Genomic DNA, 27,937 nt, shown 5'->3' on the forward strand with positions numbered 1-27,937 from the left:
TTTTTTTGAACACACCCCTTTCAACTAATTCAACTAATTGCCCAATTGCACAGCCTTAAGAGCGTGCATATCATGAATGCTGGGTCTCATTTGTTTTCTGAGAATCTACTGAACCTACTGGTAACTTGTTTGCCACGTAGCAATAAAAAATATACGAAAAACCTTGATTATTCTGGTTAGTCACATTGTACTGCTATTATTTTGAACAAGACTATATATATATATATATACAGTAGATCAGTTCAGTAGATTCTCAGAAAACAAATGAGACCCAGCATTCATGATATGCACGCTCTTAAGGCTGTGCAATTGGGCAATTAGTTGAATTAGTTGAAAGGGGTGTGTTCAAAAAAATAGCAGTGTGGCATTCAATCACTGAGGTCATCAATTTTGTGAAGACACAGGTGTGAATCAGGTGGCCCCTATTTAAGGATGAAGCCAACACTTGTTGAACATGCATTTGAAAGCTGAGGAAAATGGGTCGTTCAAGACATTGTTCAGAAGAACAGCGTACTTTGATTAAAAAGTTTATTAGAGAGGGGAAAACCTATAAAGAGGTGCAAAAAATGATAGGCTGTTCAGCTAAAATGATCTCCAATGCCTTAAAATGGAGAGCAAAACCAGAGAGACGTGGAAGAAAACGGAAGACAACCATCAAAATGGATAGAAGAATAACCAGAATGGCAAAGGCTCAGCCAATGATCACCTCCAGGATGATCAAAGACAGTCTGGAGTTACCTGTAAGTACTGTGACAGTTAGAAGACGTCTGTGTGAAGCTAATCTATTTTCAAGAATCCCCCGCAAAGTCCCTCTGTTAAAAAAAAGGCATGTGCAGAAGAGGTTACAATTTGCCAAAGAACACATCAACTGGCCTAAAGAGAAATGGAGGAACATTTTGTGGACTGATGAGAATAAAATTGTTCTTTTTGGGTCCAAGGGCCACAGGCAGTTTGTGAGACGACCCCCAAACTCTGAATTCAAGCCACAGTACACAGTGAAGACAGTGAAGCATGGAGAGGTGCAAGCATCATGATATGGGCATGTTTCTCCTACTATGGTGTTGGGCCTATTTATCGCATACCAGGGATCATGGATCAGTTTGCATATGTTAAAATACTTGAAGAGGTCATGTTGCCCTATGCTGAAGAGGACATGCCCTTGAAACGGTTGTTTCAACAAGACAATGACCCAAAACACACTCGTAAACGGGCAAAGTCTTGGTTCCAAACCAACAAAATTAATGTTATGGAGTGGCCAGCCCAATCTCCAGACCTTAATCCAATTGAGAACTTGTGGGGTGATATCAAAAATGCTGTTTCTGAAGCAAAACCAAGAAATGTGAATGAATTGTGGAATGTTGTTAAAGAATCATGGAGTGGAATAACAGCTGAGAGGTGCCACAAGTTGGTTGACTCCATGCCACACAGATTTTAAAAAACTGTGGTCATACAACTAAATATTAGTTTAGTGATTCACAGGATTGCTAAATCCCAGAAAAAAAAAAATGTTTGTACAAAATAGTTTTGAGTTTGTACAGTCAAAGGTAGACACTGCTATTTTTTTGAACACACCCCTTTCAACTAATTGCCCAATTGCACAGCCTTAAGAGCGTGCATATCATGAATGCTGGGTCTCATTTGTTTTCTGACAATCTACTGAACCTACTGGTAACTTGTTTGCCACGTAGCAATACAAAAATATACTAAAAACCTTGATTATTCTGGTTAGTCACATTGTACTGCTATTATTTTGAACAAGACTGTATATATATAAACAGTATATCAACAGTTTTGACAGATGTTTTTTTTTTTTTTTTTGGCCAAACTCCTCCTAAAGTTTTCATCAAAATTTCACTAACTTTAGCACATACAAATTGTGCACTATAAGACACATTAAGAGGACAGTTGGGGACATGCTGCATAAAAGTTGTTAGACATTTTTTTTAACATGTTGATTGGAAATATGATTGCAAGATGTCAAGAGTTGTAGGCAATTGTATTATACTTATGTCTTTTACATTTCCCGCCTTCCATGATTATTTCATAAAATAACACCTGGGATGCTACATCCTATTAAACTTGCAACATATTTGCCACTGTTGTGCAGTGTAATTCAATCAACAACAAAAAAACAAAACAAAAAATTCACACATGAACTGACAAGGAAGAATTCGTTTAGTCTGTATTTTGCCCAACACTGGAAGTTGCTACAGTACAGAAGGACATTATTGTGTCGTAAATGACCAGAAAGAGAAACAGCAAGACAAAATCTAAAAGTTGCATGAAATAATGCAGCCATGCATGAAAACAGAATTCTATCTCCTTAAAATCAAAAGGCACAGAAAAAGGCCCTGAGATAAAGAGGCCACAATGGTTTTATGTCCAAAATACAACAAATTTCATGTTTTTAATCCTTGAATTCAAGTGCCATTTTATAGCCATTCATATGAGTACAGGAATCAATATCTGTATCTGTAATATACTGCCAAGGCAAATCAGTTAATCCCCTCCCCAAAAAAGAAATCATTCACAAGACAAACTAAGTTGTCTAATAAAACAAATTGGCGGCTTCAGAAAATGTGAGTGCAGGACATGGACTGCTACTCTCAAAAGACTATTTCTGATAAAATGTATCTTTAATATTTTGTGTTAATGATTGATGTAGTTTAAAAATAATCTAGTCAACAAATATGTAATTAAATTCATAATACAATCATTAAATAATAATTTTAAAAAAGTCAATTAAAAGATGACAATGACATTGTCTTACATTACCACTGTCATTGCCATTAACTGTTGCCATTCCTAAAAATACCACAAAACAGCTGAGTCTTTAGGCTTAGTTCAAATCTTGAACTCGGCTTAAGGTCTTTACAATAATTTCGTCAGAATAATTTTACAATAATTTCATTTAAGTGTATAAGACAGTTAGCAACTCAAATAAAAAAAGCACAATGGGGGAGCAAGACCCTCTTTCTGTGTGAAAACACCCCTCCCCCCACTACATTTACCTTTTTGTTCCTTGAAGCATAATTTTTCATTGTTGAGCGTGGTGATAATTTTCCCTTTTTTACCTGGATCTCACTAACCCCTCTCTATTCTCCCCTATTACAGTACAAATGTGCAACATGCAAAATAAGTAACAGAAAGGGTAAAGAAAAATAAAATCGAAGAAGCGCTTGTTAAAATCTAAATTAAATCGTTAAACAAAATTGACATTATTTGGTCTGTAGAAAACAAAAATTCAAAAAAGTTATGGAAAAAAAAAAATAAACAGTCAGTTTAAAGTAGCCCTGTATTTAGATTTGGCACTTTTTCTTTCTGCAAGTAAGTAATTGCATCGGAATAAGTGAGACGAGAGAATAAGAGCAAGAAAAGAGGAAAACCTAGAGGCTGAGAGATGGAGAAGAAATGGATGAAGAATTTACTGTACAGCTACACCAATAAATTAGATACTCCTGATGTAGTAGATATGGTGCCACATCAAGGTGCAGTAGGAGAAGAAAAACAATGACATGACAAGCCCTGAGGGGTGTGTAAAAGAGATGAGTGAAAATTATGGGTGCAACAGAGGAAGGCTCAGATAATGGCATTGGTGCCGCGAAGGCCGACCCCACGGGCAAACTGCTCCAGCAGGCCTGAGATAGCACCGGAAGGGCTTGGAGATGACGATTTGAGTCCTACTGTAGAGCTATAGGCTGAAAGGAACAACTCCCTCACTGCCTCCAACCTCACCTGCCTTTCAGGTACAAATGTGCACCTAGAAACAGAAGAAAACACAGAAACTACATTTATCATATTCTCTCCCTTCACTTAATAACTTCCTCACACACATAAATAAACAGCTGAAAATGTACGCAAAATCTTCATGCATTTTAATTCTCACAATATCAAACATTAACATAACGGTTTCATTTTTGGTATCTTTACAGTTGTACACCAGCATTAATGTTTCCATACACAGAATTAGTGATACTATCATTACTGCAGAAAGATTGTTTTTTTTATATATAAAACATTGTTTCTGCAGTAATGATAGTATAGACTTTGGTGTGTGTTCCATATAGAAGTGATTATTTCACATTTACATTTATGCATTTGGGAGGACCTTTCTTTGCAAACACCTTCTTTGCAATCTTTGCAAACACCTTCTTACTTAAAGTGACTTAAAATATAGTGTGCAAATCATCTTAGTGGCAAACAGCATATAATACAAGAATACAGTGAATAGGTGGGAATAGTTGGAGTGTGTATGAGACTTACATTCGTCCACTGGGACCCTCATCCTGGAAGCTGAATGGAAGAGGAGACTCTGAGGGCACCGGGGGAAGATCATGGATGCTCCCACATCCTGAGACAATCTGCCAACTACCATAATCTGTGGATAGCGAGGAGCCTGATCGAGCATACTCGACTATTGGTCTGAGATTGAGAAAGACATTCAAAGTATTAAAAGATTAATAGAACAAGAAGAAAATTATACTTATAAAAGACAGAAAGTAAGGTTGGTCCAATAACATTTTTGCTTTTTGGTATTTGAGAGAGTGTGTGTGTTGACACAGTTCAACTAAGTCAAGAACAGGAATTGGTTCTTCACTTTTGGGTATACTAAAATCTACATAAGTTATTTTAAAGAAGACAGTTGACATGTTCGGTTCAATTAAAATGAACCCTGGTGCGATTGCTCTGTTAGCGGTACAGCCAAATCAAATTTTGTTGCAATATTGTCCTGTTTAACACTGTGAAGCTGCTTTGGAACAATCGTCATTGTAAAAGCACTATATAAATAAGATTGATTGATTAGTGCGGTTCATTGTGAACCGTGCCATCCGAACACTGGTGCGCACTAAACAAGCAGACCGAGAAGGCTGAAAAGATAGTCTGGTGCACTTCGAATAATATATGAATACAACTGAATTCAGTCACAAAACAGGCAATACTTCATAAAAGCCGACCAATCAAGTTGCAAACGTATCTCTAGGCCTTACGGGTCGGTGATAAAAATGCCAATCTGAACACTAAGTGGACCAGAAATAAATGTTTGTTTGTTTTTGGTCCAGACTAAATGAACCAAGCAAAAGAAACTACAAGTGTGAACAGACCCATATTGTGAAAACATCACAAGGTATCATCATCATCAAGTATGTACACTGAAAGACGCAAATGGATTGTTATAACTCCTTCCAAACAAGGACAAAACAAATTAATCAATTTACAAGCAAAACAAAACGGACAAATGCACTACAAAATAAACTTAACAAGTACCCACCTCCTTCCTGGTACGGCTAATGGGGTACTTCCCGTCCGTGAGAGATTTTGATCTGAGTGGTTGGATGAGGAAGAGCTTGATGACTTGAAGGACCCCAGAGGACTGGCCTCAGCAATTACATTAGGTATTCGCTCCTCTGAAGTGATCGGTCGGGTCCAAAGCACAGAATTAGAAGACAATGGCATGCCTTTCCTCCTGTGATAAACACTAAATAAGTCAAAAGCATTTAAAACTGCAATTGTCAAAACAATTATGTATTCAAATATAAAATGTGAACATTAACTAATACATTATTAAAATCAAAAGTTGTTAAAATCAGTTAATGCACTGTGACCTAATAAACAATGAAACATTTTTTTTTCCAAACTAACATTAACAAAGATTAACAAATGCTTTCCAAAAATGTATTCATTGTTAGTTTATGTAACAAATGCATTAACTAATGTTAACAAATTAGTCCTTTTTGTGAGGTGTTAGCATAATAATGCAGCATCCATTTTTTCCTCCACTACTGAGGTTACGCCTAATACATTTTCTCCACTTTTCTGTGGCTAGATATGTATGCGCACGGTAAAGTGCAGCAGATCTACAGAGGACAATTCACACATACAGTAACGTAATCATGCGCTTCATCAAAGGGGCTCGGATTATATTTTTTTGAATCCTAAATGGAGAGTTTGTTTGTATATGCATTCACCTTCACTATTTCTCTCAGAAATGATGATCATGTTGGGTAAGTACTCTGTGTATCATTAAATTATAAAATAATTACAACACCGGCAAAGATCGTGTATTCCAGCCTGATTACAGCGTGCGTGCAGACAGGGTTGCCAAGTTTTTACAACAAAACCCGCCGACTACTAGCCCTAAACAATAGCTTCTCGGGGGGGGTTCTCTGGGGGAAAAATGGCGTTTGGGGGGTAAAATGTGTGTTATTTTGGCAAGCTTGCCTGCTAAAATTCACACTCATGGGTCTATATATATCACATAATAGTCGCTTCAACCCGCGGACATAGAAAACAACCCGCGGGGGGAAAAAAACGCAGACTTGGCAACACAGTGCAGTTGAACTATGTTGACGTTTGACAAGGCGTCGCTTCGTTGCTCTGATTGGTTGTAGGTCAATCCAACTGATGTCTTTCCTGGTTCAGTTGAAACGCCCCATAATCACAGCCCAATGAAGCAGTTTCAGACTCATATTCTGACTAGAATTGAGTATGACCACGTCAGGCTACCACGAAGTGGTAGGCCCCATGAAATCACAGAGCAGGGTCAGCGCATGCTAAGGCATGGTGCGCAGAAGTTGCAAACTTTAGGCAGAGTCAATAGCTACAGACCTCCAAACTTCATGTGACCTTCAGATTAGCTCAGGAACATGTGTAAAGAGCTTCATGGTATGGGTTTCCATGGCAGAGCAGCTGCATCCAAGCCTTACATCACCAGGAGCAATGCAAAGCGTCAGATGCAGTGGTGTAAATCCACTGGACTCTAGAACACTGGAGGCATGTTCTCTGGAGTGACCAATCATGCTTCTCTGTCTGGTATTCAGATGGACTAGGCATGTGCCGATAACAATTTTTCTGTTGTGATTAATTGCTGAAGCTTTTATCACGGTATACGATATCACAATATTGAAATAAGTTGCAAAAAAAGTGTTGTCATAGCATAACAGCTTTAAGAACTATTTTTGTAATAACAAAAATAACTGAATGTTTAAATACAATAATACAATGCACCAAAAATATATATAAAGCTCTGGAAAAAAATTAAGGTCTCTTAATTTTTTTCAGAGGTGTAAAAGTAAAATTTTCAAACAGATTAAAGTGCAAAAGAATTAGGCTATAAAGAACAACAGGTAACAAAATACAATACGGTCTCATTATTTAATGCATTAACTAAGATTGAGCAGTAGCTACATTTGTTACATAAAGTATTATGTTTTTGGTAATGTTGGTTAAGAAATACTGATCATTGTTAGTTGTATCTTAAGTTCATTAAAGTTCTTTTGATTTTGATTTTAATGTTATTAAACAGTAACTAAGAAATTAACATTCCTTAATTAATAATAATTAATTCTTTATAAGTATTTTTCATTGTCAGTTTGGTAATAATGAATTAACATGTTAACTAATGAAGTCGTATGTCTCAAAGTTTTACTGAACAATGACAAATAATACAAAAATTATAATCATTAGGGCATGTTGTAGTCCAGATTAAAACATAAAAATGTTTAAGTTTGAAAATAAATAGCCTATTAAGTCTAATTATTAATTTGGTGCTGTGATGAACAACATTGAGATAAAAAACGAATGGCTGTTTTAAAAACTTCACTAGGGCTTGCTTTTGTTTGCGGGGTTTCCGGGGTAACCTCAGTATTCTGCAGTTCATCAGCGCCCTCTGCTGTTATTGAACGCTTCATTCAGCAGCGCGTCTCATTCACACGTTCATGTGCTTCTCATTTACATCTGAGCACGTGTCTCTTTCCCGCAGAATACAGCGGTGTTTAGCATTTATACGGTTGATGGGCAAATAGGAGAATAGGAATAGGATGTCATTACAGATCATGTGCATGTAAAGGCAGACGGCCCCAAAAAAAACTTTTTGGAATATAGTGTATCTTATGATTGGCCATACTCGCCCTGCCTCCTCCTCAGAGGTTGTCAAGAGACCCATATGTAACCACAGTCTCCATCTGGCTACCTGACTGATGCTCCAAGTAACATGCAATTATCTTACAAAACTTCCCAAGGTTTAATTTTCTCCATTATGCCACTTGATGGAGTTTTGGTTCCTTGCCTCTGTCACCTGTGGCTTGGCTTGCTCAGTTGGAGACCCTAAAATTTCAATTAAATATCCAATTAAATTGAATTGCTAAACTAAATGAATTATATCAACTAAAATTACTGATCTGCCCACATTGTCGCTATATGATAATTGAAATTAGCTGGATGACATCACCGTTTTCTCCAGAGCGGCTGTATAGCCGAATCAAATTCCGTTGCATTATTTTCCTATTAACACTGTGAAGCTGCTTTGAAACAATCAGCATTGTAAAATGCGCTATATAAATAAAGTTGACTTGACTTACACAGGTGTAAGTGCATTCATACCAATAAGGTGCCTATTTTGTAAGCCCTACCCGCTAGAAGCCTGTGGTCCAGTGGTAATCAGGTCTGTAGCTTCTGCAAGTAGACTGGAAGCAGATGTATCTTCTGTGATGAGAGAGAAATCACTGCTCAGACTTGTCACACTACCCCGATCTCTGGACTCTGAAGAAAGAAAAAGAAAGAAAGAAAGAAAGAAAGAAAGAAAGAAAGAAAGAAAGAAAGAAAGAAAGAAAGAAAGAAAGAAAGAAAGAAAGAAAGAAAGAAAGAAAGAAAGAAAGAAAGAAAGAAAGAAAGAAAGAAAGAAAGAAAAAGACCATTAAACAGCAAGCCATGTAGAATAAAGTCTGTAGTCTATTTTTAAAAATTCTGCCGGGACAACCACAAGCATGAGGATCTACTCTTTTTTGATATTTAGATAATTGTTATAATCATAGTATATACATAAAGGTTTGTAAATCTGCTGTTTGGCCATTATAGTCAGAATATTCACTAAATCACTAATTTTAATTGAAAGATATTCTAAAAAAACTGACAAAATGTTGTGATACAGGACTTACTTAACTGGCAGAGGTCATCAACTGTGAAGTCAGCATCTTTGAACTGAGAATTTTTTCTTCTGTTAAAAGCAATTTATAGGAAATAGGAAAAAAATGGGGGAAATTACAATCATACAGTCAGCAAGAGAAGTGCATTGAGAAACAAATATTACCTTAGTTTCCAAATTTAGCAGCACAGAATACATTTTTCACCAATTTGATATAATCACAAAACCTATAAAGATGTGAAGCTTACAGACGGCCTTATTAGTGGAATTTCAATGTATTTGCTAAACAATTTTTGCTGTGTGGGAATAATACATACAACATTTCACAATTCACACCAATTAGACAAACAATCTGGGAGGAGTTTTATTTGAATTTAGTTGTGAAAAATTATCACAGAAATAAAAATTTATTTGGAGGTACAGACAAATTTAGAGGAAGAAAGAGCTGGTCCATCATCCAGCTGGTGCAAAAGGCTTTGTAAAAACGGTATATTTTTCCCAGTTGTTATAGATGTTTTGTAATGTAAGGCAATGCCTATAACTACTGATAGTCCTGTAGATATGCCGAATTCAAATTTCAACATGTATTTGATGTTGGATTTAAAGTGTCTCCAAAGACTTTTCCTGCAAAAATAGATTATGCAAAAAATAATAATAAAAATAATAAAAAAGATTGTTTTAATAAACATTACTGTAAAAGCAAAGTTGTTCAGTGAGGTCTGTTTTTGAACAATTGGAGACATGGATTCACAAGAGATTTCAATCTTATGATAAGCACTTGCAAAATATAGGCAAAAATGCTTTTTTTTGCCAAATTGAAACATGTTGAAGCAGAAAAGAGCAGAAGTGGATCTCAAGGGCTAGAATTTTGTCATCAAATCATTGATGACACTACAGACCAAAAAAAAGGTGCATGCATATTTTCAGGTCTCTTAATCTGTAGGTCGCTCTAAGCCAAAACATCTCAGATTCTTTATGCATAATTTTGATGATTAAAAAAAGTTTAAAAGTTACACGGCGCTGGTTAATGTCAAAATGATTGAGATGGCCAATAAAATAAAAGTAGGCGTAGTTACATTCTCTTTTGGTACGATTGCGCCAATCTATCGCTTAAAGGTGCACTATGCAGCTTTCCGTCCACTGGAGAGCGCCTATTCAAAACAAATGCGTAGTTTGATGACGCAAAGTGTGAGCGCAGCATCTTGGGAGATGTGGTCTTCTCATCACAGCTGGTGGAAAATAGGACTCGGGCAGAAATCACGTTCATGCATGCGGTTATAAACGTTACTGTAGTCTAAAGCAGAGCAGGACCGAGTGTTGTGGAGCTGAGCACAGCTGCTGGAGCGATTGTTAAAGGGGGGGTGAAACACTCAGTTTCAGTCAATCTCATGTCAATCTTGAGTACCTATAGAGTAGTATTGCATCCTTCATATCTCCGAAAAGTCTTTCGTTTTATTATATTTGTAAAAGAAATATGGGCTGTACAGAGTCTTTCCGGAAAAAACCGAGCGCCTGGAGGCGTATTGTGTGGGCGGAGCTAAAGAATGACATATGCGCAAAGCGGTGACGTCCTCAAGTGTGGAGAAAAACCCATCTCAGCTATCTCAGCTAATAGATATGATCCAGAATCTAATTCGGAGGCTGAATAAGAAACAGCAACAGCAGGACGTCCGTCTCTGTGGTAAGTACTGTATTTAGAGGCCTGTCAACATGACATGATTCGGTTTATGGACTATTGTATGCGACCAAACCTTAGTAGCAAGCAGAACGGTTTTGCACGTCAGAGTAGTGTAACGTTATAAGTTACATAGAACAGCAATGAAGTCCATTAGTGCATTTGAATGACGAAGCACGCGATCGTGTCGTTTACTGATGTTTACATACGCGACGATAAGCACAGCACAGACATTTGAAGCAGTTTTACTTACCGGCTGCTTCCAAAGCAGGACCGAACCTTTATCGCTGGGACGGCTCCGTCAAAAACACACTTCTTGGAGTGTGGAGATCCACTTTGCGATGCGACTGAAGCATTTCTGCTTTTAAATCGGTTCAAATGCAGCGCTGCCTTCCCGGAATGCTGTGCTGAAGCGTTGAAGTCGCCTTAATGTCAAAGTGGAGGAATGAAGTGGAGCGCGGCGCGGACTAAAACCGACATTAGTGTTCACGGACGACTGGATCTGCAGCTGAGAGCAGTTTACTGTTTACAGCGTGCATTTCCTCTCTCGCGCCAGTGACGCGCGCGCACCCTACCGGGAGAAGAGCCCGTACGGCCCATACAAGGACCTTCCGATCTTTTAACGTCAAGTAGACCCATACTCGGAAAAAACTCTCCGAAACTTGTGAGAAACCGGAAGGAGTATTTTTGACACAGAAATACTCTATCAAACGTCCAACATTAGTTTTTGAAACTTTGACTATGTTTAAGATGGGAATCCAAGTCTTTAACAGTGTAAAAAGCTCAGTATGCATGAAACAGCATTTCACCCCCCCTTTAAACAAATACCCGCCTCGCGAATACCGGGACTTTTATTATGACGGGACGGGACACATTCGCCGGGCGCCTGCACAGATCCACTCTTCCGGTTATGATTTTGAGGTAATGTAGCTCTGTTTATCATATTAGATACATTTAAGTGTGTTTAAAACGATGTTATGACGTTACTCCGTGCGTTCACTTGTTCACACTGCTAAGAGTAAAGCGCTCCTGCCAAATAAAAGCCGAAACCGAGGGTAACGCAGATATGACGCAATTGACAGGCGACTCCCTCAAATGCAATGCTGAAACGTCCCTGTCCTTAGTTTAAATAGCAATTTTCTCACAATTTACACATAGTTGGAAACTTCTGGGATATTGTAGGTACTCAACTGAACAAAATATATAACACCGGCCTAGTGGTTTTTGGATATTTTACTGCAAAAATACTACATAGTGCACCTTTAATGCCGTTGCGGAGAGAGACTCTATTCTGTCCGGTGAAATCACAAAAAAAACACACAAACGTGTTCTTATTTTGCTCTTAATATACAATCATTGATGACCATCTTTGATTTAAATGAAGAAAAAGAAAAAAACAAGCTATATGAGAGTGGATTACAACCTGGAACCTTTGACACGGTTTACAATAATTTTACCACCAGACCAGGGATTTCAAATGTTAATAGCCAATCTATGTTTTTATTCACTAATGCGAAGAATCTTTGGACTAGTAAAATATTTGACAAAAATAAACCCAAATATTGCTTGCAAATAGTCCAAAAATGATTATTTCCCAACTAGAATATGACCTAGAATTTTGTTCATTGTTCTATTCTGTCTTTATGCTTTATACAAATTTAAAAAAAATGGTCCCCCTAATGTTCAAGACATGGTTACGGCCTTGGGTTCAAAGAGTACCAACTTTTCTAGTATATACTCATAGAGTGAGACACACAAAGACAAATCTTATATTTAAAAGTATGGTAACAATTTAGAATGGGAAACATTAATTATTAACTGTGACTTTTGCCTTGAACTCCCAATTTACTCATATAGTAAGGCAGGTTTTTTTTTGCTTTTAAGTTTAGGTATTAGGTAGGATTAAGGGGTGTATAATAAGTTTGAACTGATAATCAAATCAAATAAAAGAAATTTAAAAATAAGATCAGATTCAGATCGCTTTACTGTCAGAATCTAGTGTCTATACTGTCAGCAGGCTATATTCATGGCAAAAACTCAATAACAAAAATACAATACCAAGCAAACACACAGCAAATCATAAAATATTTTAACTCTTTTTAAATAGTGTTACCAAAATCAAGTCAGATAGCTTACCTTTGTTTTTTTTTGACTGAAAATGTCTCACAAACAATATGCTTCAGAAAATTGAAGCAGAAAAAGAAAATCTAGGAGAGAGAATACCAAAACTTAAATTGCTTTCATACAAAATACATTTATAAAACAACACTATATGCAATAAACAAACCAATCATCGTCTAATACGTCTACACAATTCTCCCACATGAACAATGTCTGGAAGGTGCACACCAAACCATAATTACCATAATTATCTAAATCACATAAACTCTATTCCATTCAAAAGTAGGTATAAAATAGGTGAAGTCTCACCTCCTCCCCCTTAGAGAGCCGGTCAGGCAACATATGACTAGTGAAAAGGACAAAAAAATAAACATCTGTGAGAATATTCTTAGATTTTATTTCACATCTAATGATGTTCATACATAAATATTTTCTTTTTATTCACTCTTCAGACATACTGTAGCACAAATGTTCATATTCATGTTGTTGAACAAAATGTGAAAATCAGATATACATGTATATGTGGTTAACATTACTTGATGTTTTGTGATTATTGCTTGCAAATGGACAACTGCTTTTTTTTCTACAAATAAAAAAACCCCACCACATTTAAACTTAACTAAAGGGAACACATGGTGCTGTCAAGCTTTTTGGGGTTCTTACAAATTAATGTCATAAAGCTGCTTTATAGTTAACACACAATTTAGTCAGTCACATGGCAGACTGCAGGTCACATACTTCCTGGGCTGCATGTGCCTGTCAAACAACTGCCAAAAGATGAATGGGAATGTTAAAGAATTACTCTCCCCAGACATATTAGAATTCCTTGCAGTGTTAGTTGTGTGCATTAAATAATAGTAGGGTCAGTGTGTTCATGCATTTAATTGGTTGAGTTTAGTAATTTAGTACCATGAAATGTTACCTTGTGTGGTGTTATATGTTTAATATTGGTACATTCCAAGACACATATGTGCAAGTGAAATAGGAATGAGACTAACCCAAAAAGAAACCAGTCATATGCGATAGTCAGGTAAAGGATCTCAGACGGCTCCAGACTGGCATGAATGGCACCATCCTATGAAAATGCAAAACTAATTCAAACATTCAACTCTTAAACTTAATAATTGCTTAACATTAGCCACAGCACAAACAATGGTAAGGAAAGGAAGGGGGAAAAAATAGTTAGCACTGTGGGCTGAATGCAGTTATAAAATTAGGACAGACTTATGAGAGATACAATAATTGATACTCACTGCCCACAAAGAGAGTCTGAGTAGGGACACAAAGAGGGGTGTCCTGTCCCAGCCTGATATACAGTGCACCAGTAAACCACTCTCATCTAAAACACACAACACACCAAACAGTTATCCAAAACAATACAGACAAGTAAAACCTGTTGTACAGTTTGGTGAGGACGTGTGTAGTATAGTAGTTTACCATCAGAATTGATAATGTGTAGCAGCAGTTTCAGGTAGTTTTGAGTCTGCTGCACCAGGTCCCATGACTGAAAAACACATCAAAAGGCCATAATTCAATTTAAGAACACAAACCTGTGGATCACCATCCTGAATTCTTTATTATTTTATTTTTAATAATTAATTATATTATTTTACCATTTTAAAATATTAACCAAATGTGCACTGGCAAAATTTTAGTGGCATCTAGCGGTTGTAACTGTCTATCATTCACCGCTCCCTTTTGAAGCATAGAGAAGCTACAGTGGCCGACACAGGACAAAGATGTCATTGTCTGAGACAGCAAAGAGAAGCTAGCTCTCTGTAGAGCAGTTTGTCTGTTTAGGGCTACTGTAGAAACATGCCGGCGCAAAATGGCGAATTCACTGTAAGGGGACCCGCTGTGTATATCAGTCCCTCCAGTTTTTTGCGATTCCGCGATCGCTGAATACAATGCAAAATCCAAAAAAATGTCGCATTTTTTTGCGATCCTGCATAATTTGCCATTTCACCGCAAAATAATCACAAAAATGTATTTTCAATAACAAACAAAATAAATAAATAAATAAATATCTAACTGAACCATCTCTAATTTATTTAAAGCTTAAATACATTGTTTTCATGAGGATTACAGATGTTGGGGTGTCTTTGTAAAAGCGAAAGTAAATCTTTCTCGCCTGCCATCTCGTCTCGCATAGGCCTAAGTACCAGGATCGGACGAATTGATTAGGCCTACTCTAGATGGATGAATGACCAAATAAAAGTATGATATGCCGATAACACTAAAAAAAAAAGTTAATAAAAGCGTTGTATACCACGAACTCAATTCGCTCCTGACACACGGTGACGGACCGATGTCAGGCGGAGGATTGTTTGCCTGCTGTCAGTGTTCGCGAGTATACAGATCTGTTCTATATAGGCTTATGCCCTTGAACAATCATAATCAAATAGCCTACACCCATTATTATGTATAAATGTCCATCTTGGCAGGGTCTGGAGTGAATAGGTTTGGGAAGTGTGTCAGTATAGGCTATTGGGTCCGTGTATTACTGGCAGTAATCTTTAAAGTGAAAGCAACCTAGGCTACCTATCAAATAACAATCACTGAAAAAAATAAAACAACAGTAGCCTGACTTAAACGATAAAAAAACGACTTAAAAAAGCATTTTTGTATTTATTTATCATTGTAGTTATTTGTCCTCATATCATTTGTTTATTAGTTCTTATTTTATTACTGACTGTTTACTTGATTACCGTAATTAATTATTTGAGAACTTTTTATATAGCCTAAGGCAATTGCTTATTGCTGTATTTACTTTTCCCAGATATTTCCCACCCTAATAATAAATAATAATAATAATGTGTGATTTATATAGCGCTTTTCAAGGCACTCAAAGCGCTTTACATTGAAGGGGGGAATCTCCTCAACCACCACCAATGTGCAGCATCTACCTGGATGATGCGACGGCAGCCATATTGCGGCAGAATGCTCACCACACACCAGCAGGAGGCCATGTTGGACAGAGGGCAATGGGCAAATTTGGCCTTGGGATTTTTAACGACCACAGAGAGTCAGGACCTCGGTTTAACATCTCATCTGAAAGACGGTGCTCTTTGTCAGTATAGTGTCCCCATCACAGGGGCGTTAGGACCCACACAGACCACACTAACCTCACTAACACCTCTACCAGCAGCTACCTGGTTTTCCCAGTTGGTCTCCCATCCAGGTACTGACCAGGCTCAGCCCTGCTTAGATTCAGTGGGAAACCATTCTTGGGCTACAGGGTGATATGGCACCCTAAGCGATCATGTTATTAAAGCTAATAGTAGCCTACACCACTGGCCTTTTTTTGTAAGATACCAAAATAAACAAGATAGATACAAGACAAAATAGATAGAAATGGCTCATTCTAAGGTAATAAAACATAAGGGTTCATTATGTAAGATCTATATTATATTGCATTTCTGTCAATAGATCCTCATACATATTACACACTGCACCTTTAAGCTTTACTTCTTATTATAACAATACATTTTTTACAAATGTTAATTTCATTTTGTGAAGACACCTAAAAGCTACCAGTCAATGCAATAAACTCCCTCTAGGACTACATTTTAATATGTATCAGTAAGCACTGTGCTGTGGCATCAATTACTAAACTATTTTTGACAAAACTTCAAAAAGCATTTTTGAAGGCTGTGTGGTTTGCTTTAACACATTTCTGAATGTGAAGCTATCCAGCAGAGTTTACATCCAGCTTGTGCCATTTCTATAAACCCATACATTTCCTGTGTATCGGTCTAAAAGACAGTCAAAGTTGATGAGGAGCTCTGAGCACCTGGTATTCACTCCAGTTGGTGTTGAGGTTTCTTGTAAAGCAGTCAGGGATTGTCAAAGGAGCATCCACATAGTCCTGCACACACAAGCACACAAAAGTGATGGTCAGTGTAAAATCTTTTTCTGTTTCCTTCTCTGTCCAAACAACAATCTAGCCTTATATGAAGACATATGAAAGTGACTGTGTTTGTACTTGATATAGACCTGATTCCAGTTGAAGACAAGTCCTTCTGCTGTGTAATCTCGGTCTTTATATTCCCTGAAGAATTCACATCCTGAAAACAAGCAGAACAATGAACAATTTAAAGTACAATGTAATGATTACTGCCATTGAATAAGTAAAATAGAACATAAACATAGAACTTAAAATGAAATCAGCATGAGCATGAAACATGGGAAGATCTACACCTGGATAAGGCACAGAGAGTAGGGTGAAGTCAGCATATCGTTGGGCCTTGTCCACCTTTTCTGAGGAAGTCACACTGAAGACAAACACAAAATTGTAAAGAGAGTAAGAGATGACTGGAAAAGGCGTCTCATAGACATATTACATTTTTTATAAAGTTAACAGACACCTTCATGTCATAATGAACATTGGCCCGGGTCCAAAATTAACTCCAAAGTGCCAAAAGTGGGTAAAATGTTAATTTGGCCAGGGAAATACTGATTTTGAGTGTCACAAATTTCAGATTAGTTGGATATGTATGCTGCGGTGGTACAAAAACCTCACAAAAGTTAAAACAATGATAGTATGAAACCCCATTTAAAAAAATGGCAAAGTACAAGAATGCCACGTCTGGCTAGTGGCTACCAATTAAAATCATTTATAGTATTTACATATAAATTATTTATAGTAATTACAACGTGGAGTGAATGCAGAATGTGGAGTGTTAGAAGGTGTTAGTACATTCAAAGGCGTGAAGCAAAATCTACATTTCTGTAGATTATTCTTCCTCTTACCAGTTGAAAACTGTGAAAAATGTTTTATCTATAATCTAGCATTTGTCCTGCTATGTTAAGTTTATATTGTAAACTTTATTTGTTTAATCTCTTTGGGACACCTTATAGAGCATATACAAAATCATTTCAGAACAGATTTAGAACTAAATATATAATAACAGTTGAACATTTTAATGGTAATTGTTTTGCCACCTTGGCTGCTAGGCAAAAGGTACATTTTGGACCCTGATATTTTAGGTGTGAGAGGCCTACAATATTTAAGGCACACACCATTTACAATAATGTTGCATGCAATTTTTAACAGAAGCATTCTAACATGAATTTAACAGGAAGTTCACTCACTTGAGGCCAAACTTGACCTTCTTCTTCTCCACCATGAGGTCACAAATGTAGTGTACAGACAAATACTTCAACAGCTTAATGTCAGAGCCCCTGACCTTATCAAACAACTGTGAATCATTCCTGTAGGGGTAAAAAAGAAAGACCAAGATATTAGAGAGAGAGAGAGAGAGAGAGAGAGAGAGAGAGAGAGAGAGAGAGAGAGAGAGAGAGAGAGAGAGAGAGAGAGAGAGAGAGAGAGAGAGAGAGAGAGAGAGAGAGAGAGAGACCAGACAGACAGACAGACAGACAGACAGACAGACAGACAGACAGACAGACAGATACACAGTAAAAAAAATTGTGGTGGTTTTTGTTGGTTTAACTTAAAAAAGTAAGTAACTTGGTTGCCTTAAAATTTTGAGTTTATTGAAATTAAAAATGTGAGTTGATACAATGAAGGAAATTAGTTTAATAAATAGAAACTCAAAATATTTTTGTCTCTGAACCACATAAAAAATGTGATAAATCATGAAAATAGCACAATTTGGCATGTTTCACTGCGTTATCAGAAATAACACACACATTATTACCCAATATGCTTACAAAATCTTTTAATAATCTTTTAATAAAGGTTGTCGAATCTCAAAAAAATTCATTGTATTAACTCAAAATTTTAATTTCAATGAACTCAAAATTTTAAGGCAACCAGGTAACTTTTTTTCTAAATAATTTTTTACAGTGTAGATAGATAGATAGATAGATAGATAGATAGATAGATAGATAGATAGATGGATGGATGGATGGATGGATGGATGGATGGATGGATGGATGGATGGATGGATGGATGGATGGATGGATGGATGGATGGATGGATGGATGGATGGATGGATGGATGGATGGATGGATGGATGGATGGATGGATGGATGGATGGATGGATGGATGGATGGATGGATGGATGGATGGATGGATGGATGGATGGATGGATGGATGGATGGATGGATAGATAGATAGATAGATAGATAGATAGATAGATAGATAGATAGATAGATAGATAGATAGATAGATAGATAGATAGATAGATAGATAGATAGGCTCCCTGTAAAATTGTGTTCTTTGCCAGCTTATCTTACCGAACTGCACAGTCATCCTCCAGAACCTCTTCAGCATCAGCCAAGGTGTCATCTGAACCCCCTGCAATAGTTTGAGATTAAACCTAATGCAATCCAACAAGTAATTTCCACATCTACATCTATACTGCCCCACAGTTTAAGCTCTCTGAGTCAATTACTGTAGCCATGTGACTGAAATGTTTCAATAAAGATTTCAGGTTCAATTCTCAATACACTCAATGCCCTTGATGGGTTGGGTTAAATTCCGTTTTGGTTACCATATTTGACCTTCATGTCACGTCACTTTCAATGGAGTTTAATTAACAATACAATCTGAACAATACAATCTAACAAACAATACAATCTGAAATTGTATCTTTAATGCAGGGGTCTCCAATCTTGCACCAGGAGTGCCACTTTCTTGCAGAACCTTATTAAACATGCCTGAACCCGCAAATCAAAATGCTGTGTTCATGGATTTACAGCTCTGTATGATTTCGAATAGCTTTTGCGTTGCGTTGATGTCATAAGCCGATTGGTCTGCACAGCGCTGCTTCAAGAAAGCCACATGGTGCAAGTCGCAGCTCTCAGAAAATGACAAGTTCTACAAGCATTTGAAGGCTTTTTACAGTTCAGAATCATTATCGTTAAAATTACAATTGTAATTTACATTTACAGATTAAAATGACAATTGTTTAAGGTTTTTGAAAGCAGGCTACATTTATTTAACCCATTAAGCCCTGAAGAGGCAGTCTCAGTTGTTTTTTCTGAGTGACATAAACAAAAGTAAAGACTCATAACTCCAAAAGTATAGCAAGAAGAGTCAAAGGTCAGTATCGTTTGATAAAAAACTTCTTTTTACATTTTTAAATAAAATAAAACATAACATTTAATTACATTTGGACATTCTCATGCTGAGAAAATGCTAATAAAAACAACAAAAAAACTGTGTTCAAGCACTTTTAATAAAATGTAAATTCATCCTTCACACATTTTACTATATATTCACATAGAAAACAGCTATTTTAAATTATAATACTATATCACAATATTACTGTTAAGTAATATTAAGACCCTTAAGACCGAAGTGAACCACAAGGCTCAATCGTAGGACTTTTCATTTGCTTTTCATCCTGTACATGCTACCCTTAAGCACAGCTCTATATTTCTTTGTGCCCAGACAAAACATTCCAATTTACATAATTAACGTAATACATCGTTGATATAAAAAAATTGGATGACTAGTACTACTTAATTCTGAAAAAACTGAGATTCTAATAATTGGACCAAAAACCTCTGCACATAATAACCTAGAATACCTTCTAGGCTGGTTAGGAACCTGCGTGTGCTCTTTGATACCAATCTTTCATTTGAAAGCCACATTTTTAGCATCTATAAAATATTTTGACATATGCAGATAAGTTAGTTAATGTGTTCATGAGCTCAAGGCTAGATTATTGTAATGCTCTACTGGGTGGTTTCCCTGCATGGTTTCCCTGCATGCTTAATAAACAAACTCCAGCTGGTCCAAAATACAGCAGCTCGAGTTCTTACTAGAACCAGGAAGTATGACCATATTAGACTGGTTCTTTCAATACTGCATTGGCTCCCTATTAAACAATGCATACATTTTAAAATCCTGCTAATTACTTATAAAACAATTATGGCCAGTTGATAACACCAATATCAAAGAGAATATCAAAATCAACTTCAGGTGGTAGATCATTTTCCTGTTTAGTGCCCAAACTATGGAATAGTCTTCCTGAAAAAGGCTAGGAAGCAGACACACTCACAGACACAGTTTAAATCTAGACTTAAAATACATCTCTTTAATACAGAAAACACATAACATATTTTCTATTATTCAAATCAGTTAAATGGCTGTTGGGTTGCATAAAATAGATCAATCGGAAAACGGGAAAGTACACCCAATGTACTTGTTACATCGTAAGAATGGCATCTACGCTAATATTAGTCTGTTTTTCTCAAGTTCAGATCCAGATCAGATGGTGAACTTGCACCTAGACACAACCAAAACGCAGCCCTGAATGTCAACAGAGACCATGTCAACTAACTATCCCCTGTGAAGGCCTCGTCGACATGACAGCCATCAGCACAAATCCACAGCAAAGACCACAAGAACCATACAGGTCCTCCGCACAGACCCTATGGCCAGCTTTGGCTCCATACCACCATGATGAATCTGATCTTCAAGCAAAAGGAACTGGATAAATATTTGAATTCTACCAATCCTAATTTGAATTCTAACTTGTGATACAGCCTAAATAATATTCACACCATGTTTGTGTTCGTTGGAGAACTGGCCCTCTGACTGAGCCTGCTACAAACAACAGAGCTGTCTTAGTAGCTAAATGTGAGTCTGTACCTGAAAAAATGTAGTTGTATCCAGTGCGTCCATAAAGTTCACCCCAACCTGCTAGTGTGGATGATCGACACACATGCTACAAAAGAAGAGAAAAAAGGAGAGCTTAAGGTTACCAAAACAAAATTAGAAAAACAGGCCCCTGGTAAAGCTAAAGACAGCTTGAAGCTTGTTGGTAGCTCCCATTAAATTATACCAACCTTCACAAAGTCAAAGGCTGAATGTCCAGAACTCAACACTTCAGTAATAAAGATCCCGACAGCCAGATTTCACAAGAAAAAATGTATTCTGTTATTGACACTATGATTTGTCAACTATCAATATATTCAAATATCTAATAGAGGCATGTCCTAAAAGGGTATAGCAGTTTATTGAAGCGGCATAAACTTGAAACATGGTGGTCAAAAAAATACTATGTGGCAAAATGCTCAGTGAAAAGTGGCAAAATAGTTACCTTTCCATTGTAAAGGATGACAGGACAGACAAATCTCCCTCTACAACGAGCCATCTTACTACGGTTCACCAAATCCTGCAATTTACTGATCTGCACTGTACTCTCAAAGCTGCACACAGATGAAGAAAAAGAAGGAAATTATTTTTTTAATTAAATTGTACAATACACTGCTGACAGAACAAAATATTGGCTGGTATTCTACCATTCGATACAAGTTCAGGCAAGAACTTTGCCCAACTGGCCAATTAACAGAAGTAGTCATAAGAATAACAATTAAATGTCAGCATTATGCCAAAAAAGGTACTTGTGTTTGATCAGCTACAATAAAGTTCCATGTCCTTGTTTTAACATTTAAATTAAAAGCATTAATAACAGACTACTATAATGGAACTGTAACATCTCAGATACAAGATCAGGGTTTATTGCTAACCTAATTTAAGAAAGCCTCAAGAAAGCCCTAAATTCTTCACATTTAAAATGGTCAAGAATTTACATTAAATAGTAAATTACAACATTAAAAAAATATATATTTCTGAAATTCTGAACCATTTGTTCTTATCTACTGAATTGTAAGAAAAGTCAAATCATATGGCATTTACAATTGATACAATAACAAGCATTAGAGGTAGTGTTGGCAAGCTGTGCATGTCAGTTTTCTGGTTTTAGAACTTATTCAAGGTAGGCGGCATGTAAAATTGTATGTGGATGAAAACAAGGCAGTGAGGGATAGTCGTACAGTCTTTACCATGATATGCACTGTATACATTTCTATATTACATGTATTTTTCAAAACTCACAACTATAAAAACACTAGATAAAACAAAGATAATAAACTCTACAAACAGTGTGAAGTTTTGAAGTTTTTTTTTCTTCTGAAAAGTATTTTGGAAAGGTGTTTTGTCAGCTTAGTAATCAATGTTGTTCTAAAAAATCAGTACAATCCATTGAACACACTGTACTTCTATCCCTCAGAGCTATGTTTTCATTCCTGTCGAAAAGTAAATATAGCGCTACCCTGACTAAGGTCTATGGTCAATGTTTCAGACCTAACACAACTGTCAACAGTAAAAACATTCCCATCCATTTAAATACCATACAGAAATTATGAAACTAAATATTACATACAATATGTAATAAATATTAGGAAATTGTATTGTTCAAAATAAAAAACAGCAACAACAAACAAAAAAAACATTCACATGTACATAAGTATTCACAGCCTATGCTCAATACTTTGTTGAAGAACCTTTAGCAACAGTTACAGCCTCAAGTCTTTTTTAGTATGATGCTACAAGCTTAGCACACCTATTTTTGGGCAGTTTCTCCCATTTCTTCTTTGCAGGACCTCTCATGCTCCATCAGGTTGGATGGGGAGCGCTTTATTGCACAATCATTTTTAGATCTCTCCAGAGATGTTCAATAAGGTTCAAGTCTGGGTTCTAACTGGGCCACTCAAGGACATTCACAGAGTTGTCCTGTAGCCACTCCTTTGTTATCTTGGCTGTGTGCTTAGGGTCGTTGACCTGGTGGAAGATGAACCGTCGCCACAGTCTGAGGTCAAGAGCGCTCTGGAGCAGGTTTTCACCAAGGATGTCTCTGTACATTGCTGCATTCATCTTTCCCTCAATCCTGACTAGTCTCCCAGTTCCTGTTGCTGAAAAACATCCCCACATCATGATGCTGCCACCAACATGCTTCACTGTAGGGATAGTATTGGCCAGGTGATGAGTGGTGCCTGATTTCCTCCAGACATGATGCTTGCTATTCAGGCTGAAGAGTTCAATCTTTGTTTCATCAGACCAGAGAATTTTATTTCTTGTGGTCTGAGAGTCCTTCAGATGCCCTTTGGCAAACTCCAGGCAGCCTTTTGACTGAGGAGTGGCTTTCGTCTGGCCACTCTACCATTCAGGGCTGATTGGTAAAGAGCTGCAGAGATGGTTGTTCTTCTGGAAGATTTTCCTCTCTCCACAGAGAAACGCTGGAGCTCTGTCAGAGTGACCATAAGGTTTTTGATCACCTCCCTGACTAAGACCCTTCTTCCCCGATCCCCGTTTTGCTGGGTGACAGACTCTAGGAAGAGTCCTGGTGGTTCAAAACTTCCTCCATTTACAGATGATTGAGGCCATTGTGCTCATTGGGACCTTCAATGGTACAGACATTTTTCTGTACCTTTCCCAAGATCTGTACCTTGATAGAGTCCTGTCTCTGAGGTCTACAGACAATTCCTTGGACTTCATGGCTGGGTTTGTGCTCTGACTTGCACCGTTAAATGTGGGACCTTATAAAGAAAGGTGTGTGCTTTTCCAAATCATGTCTAATCAACTGAATTTACCCCAGGTGGACTCCAATCAAGTTGTAGAAAAATTAAGGATGATCAGTGGAAACAGGATGCACCTGGTCTCAATTTTGAGTGTCATGACAAAGGCATGGCAAAGGAGTACATGTGATTTTTGGCGCTTTTTTATTTTTAATAAATTTGCTAAGATTGTAAACAAACTTCTATCACATTTCATTATAAGGTATTGTTTGTAGAATTGAGAGAAAAAAATGATTTTAATCAATTTTGGAATAACGCTGTAACATAAAATGTGAAAAAAGTGAAGCGCTGTGAATACTTTCCGGATGCACTGTATTTAATAGTGTGTAAACTGTAAAATACTACATATCTATCTATCCCCACAACTAAGATTTTATCTGGCACACATTTGGTGCAACTGTTCCTTGGTAACCTACTGCACATAACAAAAATCAAAGTATACAAATTTTGTGGAGGCATGTGAGATTGGTGCAGCATAGCAATGTATTAATCATACCACATTGATAATATTTTTATTTCACTATAAAAATCCTATTAGCTTTCAAGAAATGTTCAGAGAAATAATGGCAAAACATAAATATAAAATACTTCTTTCTACAAATCTGTCTACTGTGTGTCTTGAGTAGACTAAAAAAGGTGGTGATGTTATTACCTCTCTTTATTATTGTCTGAAGATTCATATTCCAGAAACACGATTTTCCGTGGGTAGTGGCCACACACCTCCCCATTGGTGTTGTGGATAATGCTGTACTTGTAGTCCCGTTCAAACAGCTCCAGATAGCGCTTCTCTATTCTCTCTACCTGAAAATACATTTAAAATACCGTACATTAAGCTTAGTCAAAATGGCATTAAAGGTGCAGTGTGTAGTATTTATAAGGTTCTTTTGACATAAATGCAATATAATATACATAACTATGTTTTCAGTGGTATATAAAGACCTTACATGATGAACCATTTTTTTAATACTTTAACTGAGCCATTTTATCTATAAATAGAGAGAATGCATCGACGTCATGATTATTTATAACTGATCATTCATTACATTTTTCCGAGTGAATCCCACTTGTATATGTGGATAGGTCCGTGTATTGAAGCGTGTATGTGGCCGCTTGTCACGAATGAAAAAACAAAAGTTTTATTCAAATTCTGAATGTAAGACCTATTAATAAAAAATAAATAATAATTATATTGCACAGACAGCGTGCAAAGAGTGCTTCCTTTATAATCACTAAAAGTTGTCACTCATTCAATAAACGCAATCTCACAGATTTCCGCAGTGAAGCTGGTACACAATGAAGCTCTTATTTTCACAATGTCTGTACTTACAGAGACACGCACGTGTAAACTGAACTCAGCACCCGGACAAACAAACACTCGAGCGGTGAGTGGATTCCAAGTTCAACACCTGTGATTGGCCAACTGCATTGCAGATATCAACAAACATGTCTGTGATTGGCTACATTACTCACCGAGGCGAAAACACGTTGGAAATGTAATCATTTGACGAGTGCAAATAAAGATACATACTGGATCATTTGCTAGCTCCTTTTCGCTAATAATATGCTTTTATTACGTATTCTTACGGAGGATTACAGATCCTAGACAAGCAGTTATGGGCATTGTTTCCCTCTTAAAGCAGAAGCAGCAGCAGGTTGGTGGTTTGAGTGAGAAAATTGCACGCTATTATCAAGTCCGTCTCAAGCTTGGAACAGCGATGTCTATTGGGTCCGTGGACAAGCCTCCCTCTACCCCACCTCTGGTGCCGGGCCTGGTTTTGTGTGTTTTCGCTGCATTCACGCTGTAAACCGATAATGCTGCCTCTCAGTCTTTCTGCCACTCAGCGGGGCGTAATCACAGTCGCTCCAACTGATGGTGACGTCACGTGCATTCCCTCTATACTGAGGGTCTCATTACAGTAAATTCGCCATTTTGCACCGCAATGTTTCTACAATAGCTCTAAACGGACAAACTTCTCTACAGTGCGCTAGTCTCTCTGCTCTTTCCGACGACATTTTTGTCCTGTGTTGGCTACCGTAGATTCTCCACAAGGGAGGGGTGAGTGGTGGGTAATTGCAATTAACAACCTCACCACTAGATGCTGCTAAAATGTGCACAGTGCACATTTAAAGATGCAATCCGTAACTTTTTGCGCTCTAATGGTTAATAAACAGAACTGCACGTGTCTTGCGGAAGAATATTGCAGCCAGAGCTACATCTCTCTGTTGTCTATGTCTATGGCGAGTCACACAGGGACTGTGCTCCTCTGCAGCAGTACTTACCAGTCTGGCCTGAAATATTCCCAATATAAACACTTATAAGTATACCATAATGATTCAGGGTAAGACAAAAACATGGTTTGGAAAATTGATTCACGTTGTACATTCTCATTATATCATTTTTGTAAATCTTGACCACAAAAAAAGTTACGGACAGCAGCTTTAAGTCACAAACGACCGCGTTAGAAGCTTCAGCAAATCAGGCTATTACATGCCAAATATATAAAATACAAAGCTTTGCTTCCAGATATATTTTTAATCATGCTAAAAAGGAGGGTACAAAGTGACACAATCAAAGTTGTTGTGGTCCATGTATACACAACAAATAATTACATTTTTGAAGAGGAAGGAACATCAGGCTATGGAGAAGTAGCTATAATTAAGCCATTAGGATTGTTAATTATTGTGGGTTATTTTTTACTAGTGGGTTAGGAGACACCTGCGTCCTCATATCATCACATCCATTGTTTGTTTCCTCAATAAAATTAGCAGTAATTAGTATTAGTAAGACATTAATTTGTGTCCGCGTAATCTGTCACTTTGGAAAAAACTTATGAAACCAGTTTTCCTTTGGAAGTTCCTTACAGTCACATGCGCTACTTCCAGTTGTCTCAAAACCAAGTGAACTGCAGACAGAGATAAAATGTATTATCCTGATTACTACACATTATTATTATTAATAATAATTTAAAATTTGTATAAAAGTTTTAAAAAATCATATCAACCCAAAATAAATACATGGACTACATTTATAAGAATTTGGCAAGTGAATTTTGACATTATGTCAGTGACCAAGGGTGATTTTTCCAGTCATCTCAATGGCAAAATGTGTCCCAATCAACCTGATTTACCCTTTAATGGCTGCTGTGCATTATGGGAAAGAAATAACTGATGTTTGATGTGTTCGGTCTTACCCACGGGGTGACCTCTTTTGCTCTGTACTGGCTCTTAGAGAACTCATAGATCAGATCGGTTATCTCCTCGCTCCTGCTAGCCATCATCGAGCACCCACCGTCACCCGCCTTCTGCTCGAATCGAACCCGCCCTTCCTTATATAGCGCAGCTCCCTGGGGCCGAGAGGATCCTCCAGGCCATCCCTTCAGGACAAGCTTCTTCCTCACCGCCCGCTTTAAGGAGCCGGGGCCGGAGCCGGGGACGCGTCCCGAGTTCAGGGTCCTGGTGAGATGATCCCCCTCCACAGCTCGGTGATCAAAATAGCCCGTTACCGACGATACTATACGACACGAGAAAGACTTCAAAACTTCTTACCGCTATTTATATTTTCCAGTCAGCAACAATAAAAAGTATTGCCCATTTATAATGAAACTCCCGCTTTGGTTAGTCTTCTATTTTTCAGAGCCCACAGAACACCGCATCCCACAAAATAATCTCAACACCGGCCATTAATCACAGGAAATCCAAGTCTTCAACTTAATTTCGACCTGGAGACAAAACATTCAGTGTTGCTTATAATGCCGAAACTGTCGGGTTTATGTAAAAGCATACAAAAGAACGGTTTTGTAACATTGCAATGAAATCTATCCGTGTTAGATTTAGCCAAGGAACTTTAACCAGGGCCAGTAGTAAACAGGAAACTGACGTGATCATGT

At 37.3% G+C, this 27,937-nt stretch overlaps 1 protein-coding gene across 4 annotated transcripts; it reads right to left on the reverse strand.

Moving 5' to 3' along the window:
• Positions 1-2,164: 2,164 nt before the first annotated feature.
• Positions 2,165-27,937, reverse strand: mtmr14 (myotubularin related protein 14). Of its 4 annotated transcripts, none has more exons than XM_067459392.1 (19): positions 27,242-27,937; positions 24,703-24,851; positions 21,734-21,842; positions 21,283-21,358; positions 18,918-18,978; positions 17,811-17,930; positions 16,917-16,990; positions 16,713-16,783; positions 16,510-16,584; positions 14,154-14,220; positions 13,970-14,055; positions 13,715-13,791; positions 13,026-13,062; positions 12,732-12,802; positions 8,934-8,992; positions 8,409-8,481; positions 5,270-5,464; positions 4,264-4,422; positions 2,165-3,760 (listed from the first exon to the last, which is right to left on the reverse strand). In XM_067459392.1, the coding sequence occupies exons 1-19, from the start codon at positions 27,326-27,328 to the stop codon at positions 3,580-3,582; spliced, it is 1,827 nt and encodes a 608-aa protein (XP_067315493.1). In that variant the 5' UTR covers positions 27,329-27,937; the 3' UTR covers positions 2,165-3,579. The 4 variants fall into 4 exon arrangements, with proteins under 4 accessions (XP_067315493.1, XP_067315492.1, XP_067315490.1 ...); XM_067459391.1 differs by having other exon boundaries at positions 5,270-5,476; XM_067459389.1 differs by having other exon boundaries at positions 5,270-5,476; positions 8,409-8,538.

Source organism: Pseudorasbora parva, chromosome 12 (assembly GCF_024679245.1).
Source record: "Pseudorasbora parva isolate DD20220531a chromosome 12, ASM2467924v1, whole genome shotgun sequence".
Lineage (NCBI taxonomy): Eukaryota > Metazoa > Chordata > Actinopteri > Cypriniformes > Gobionidae > Pseudorasbora > Pseudorasbora parva.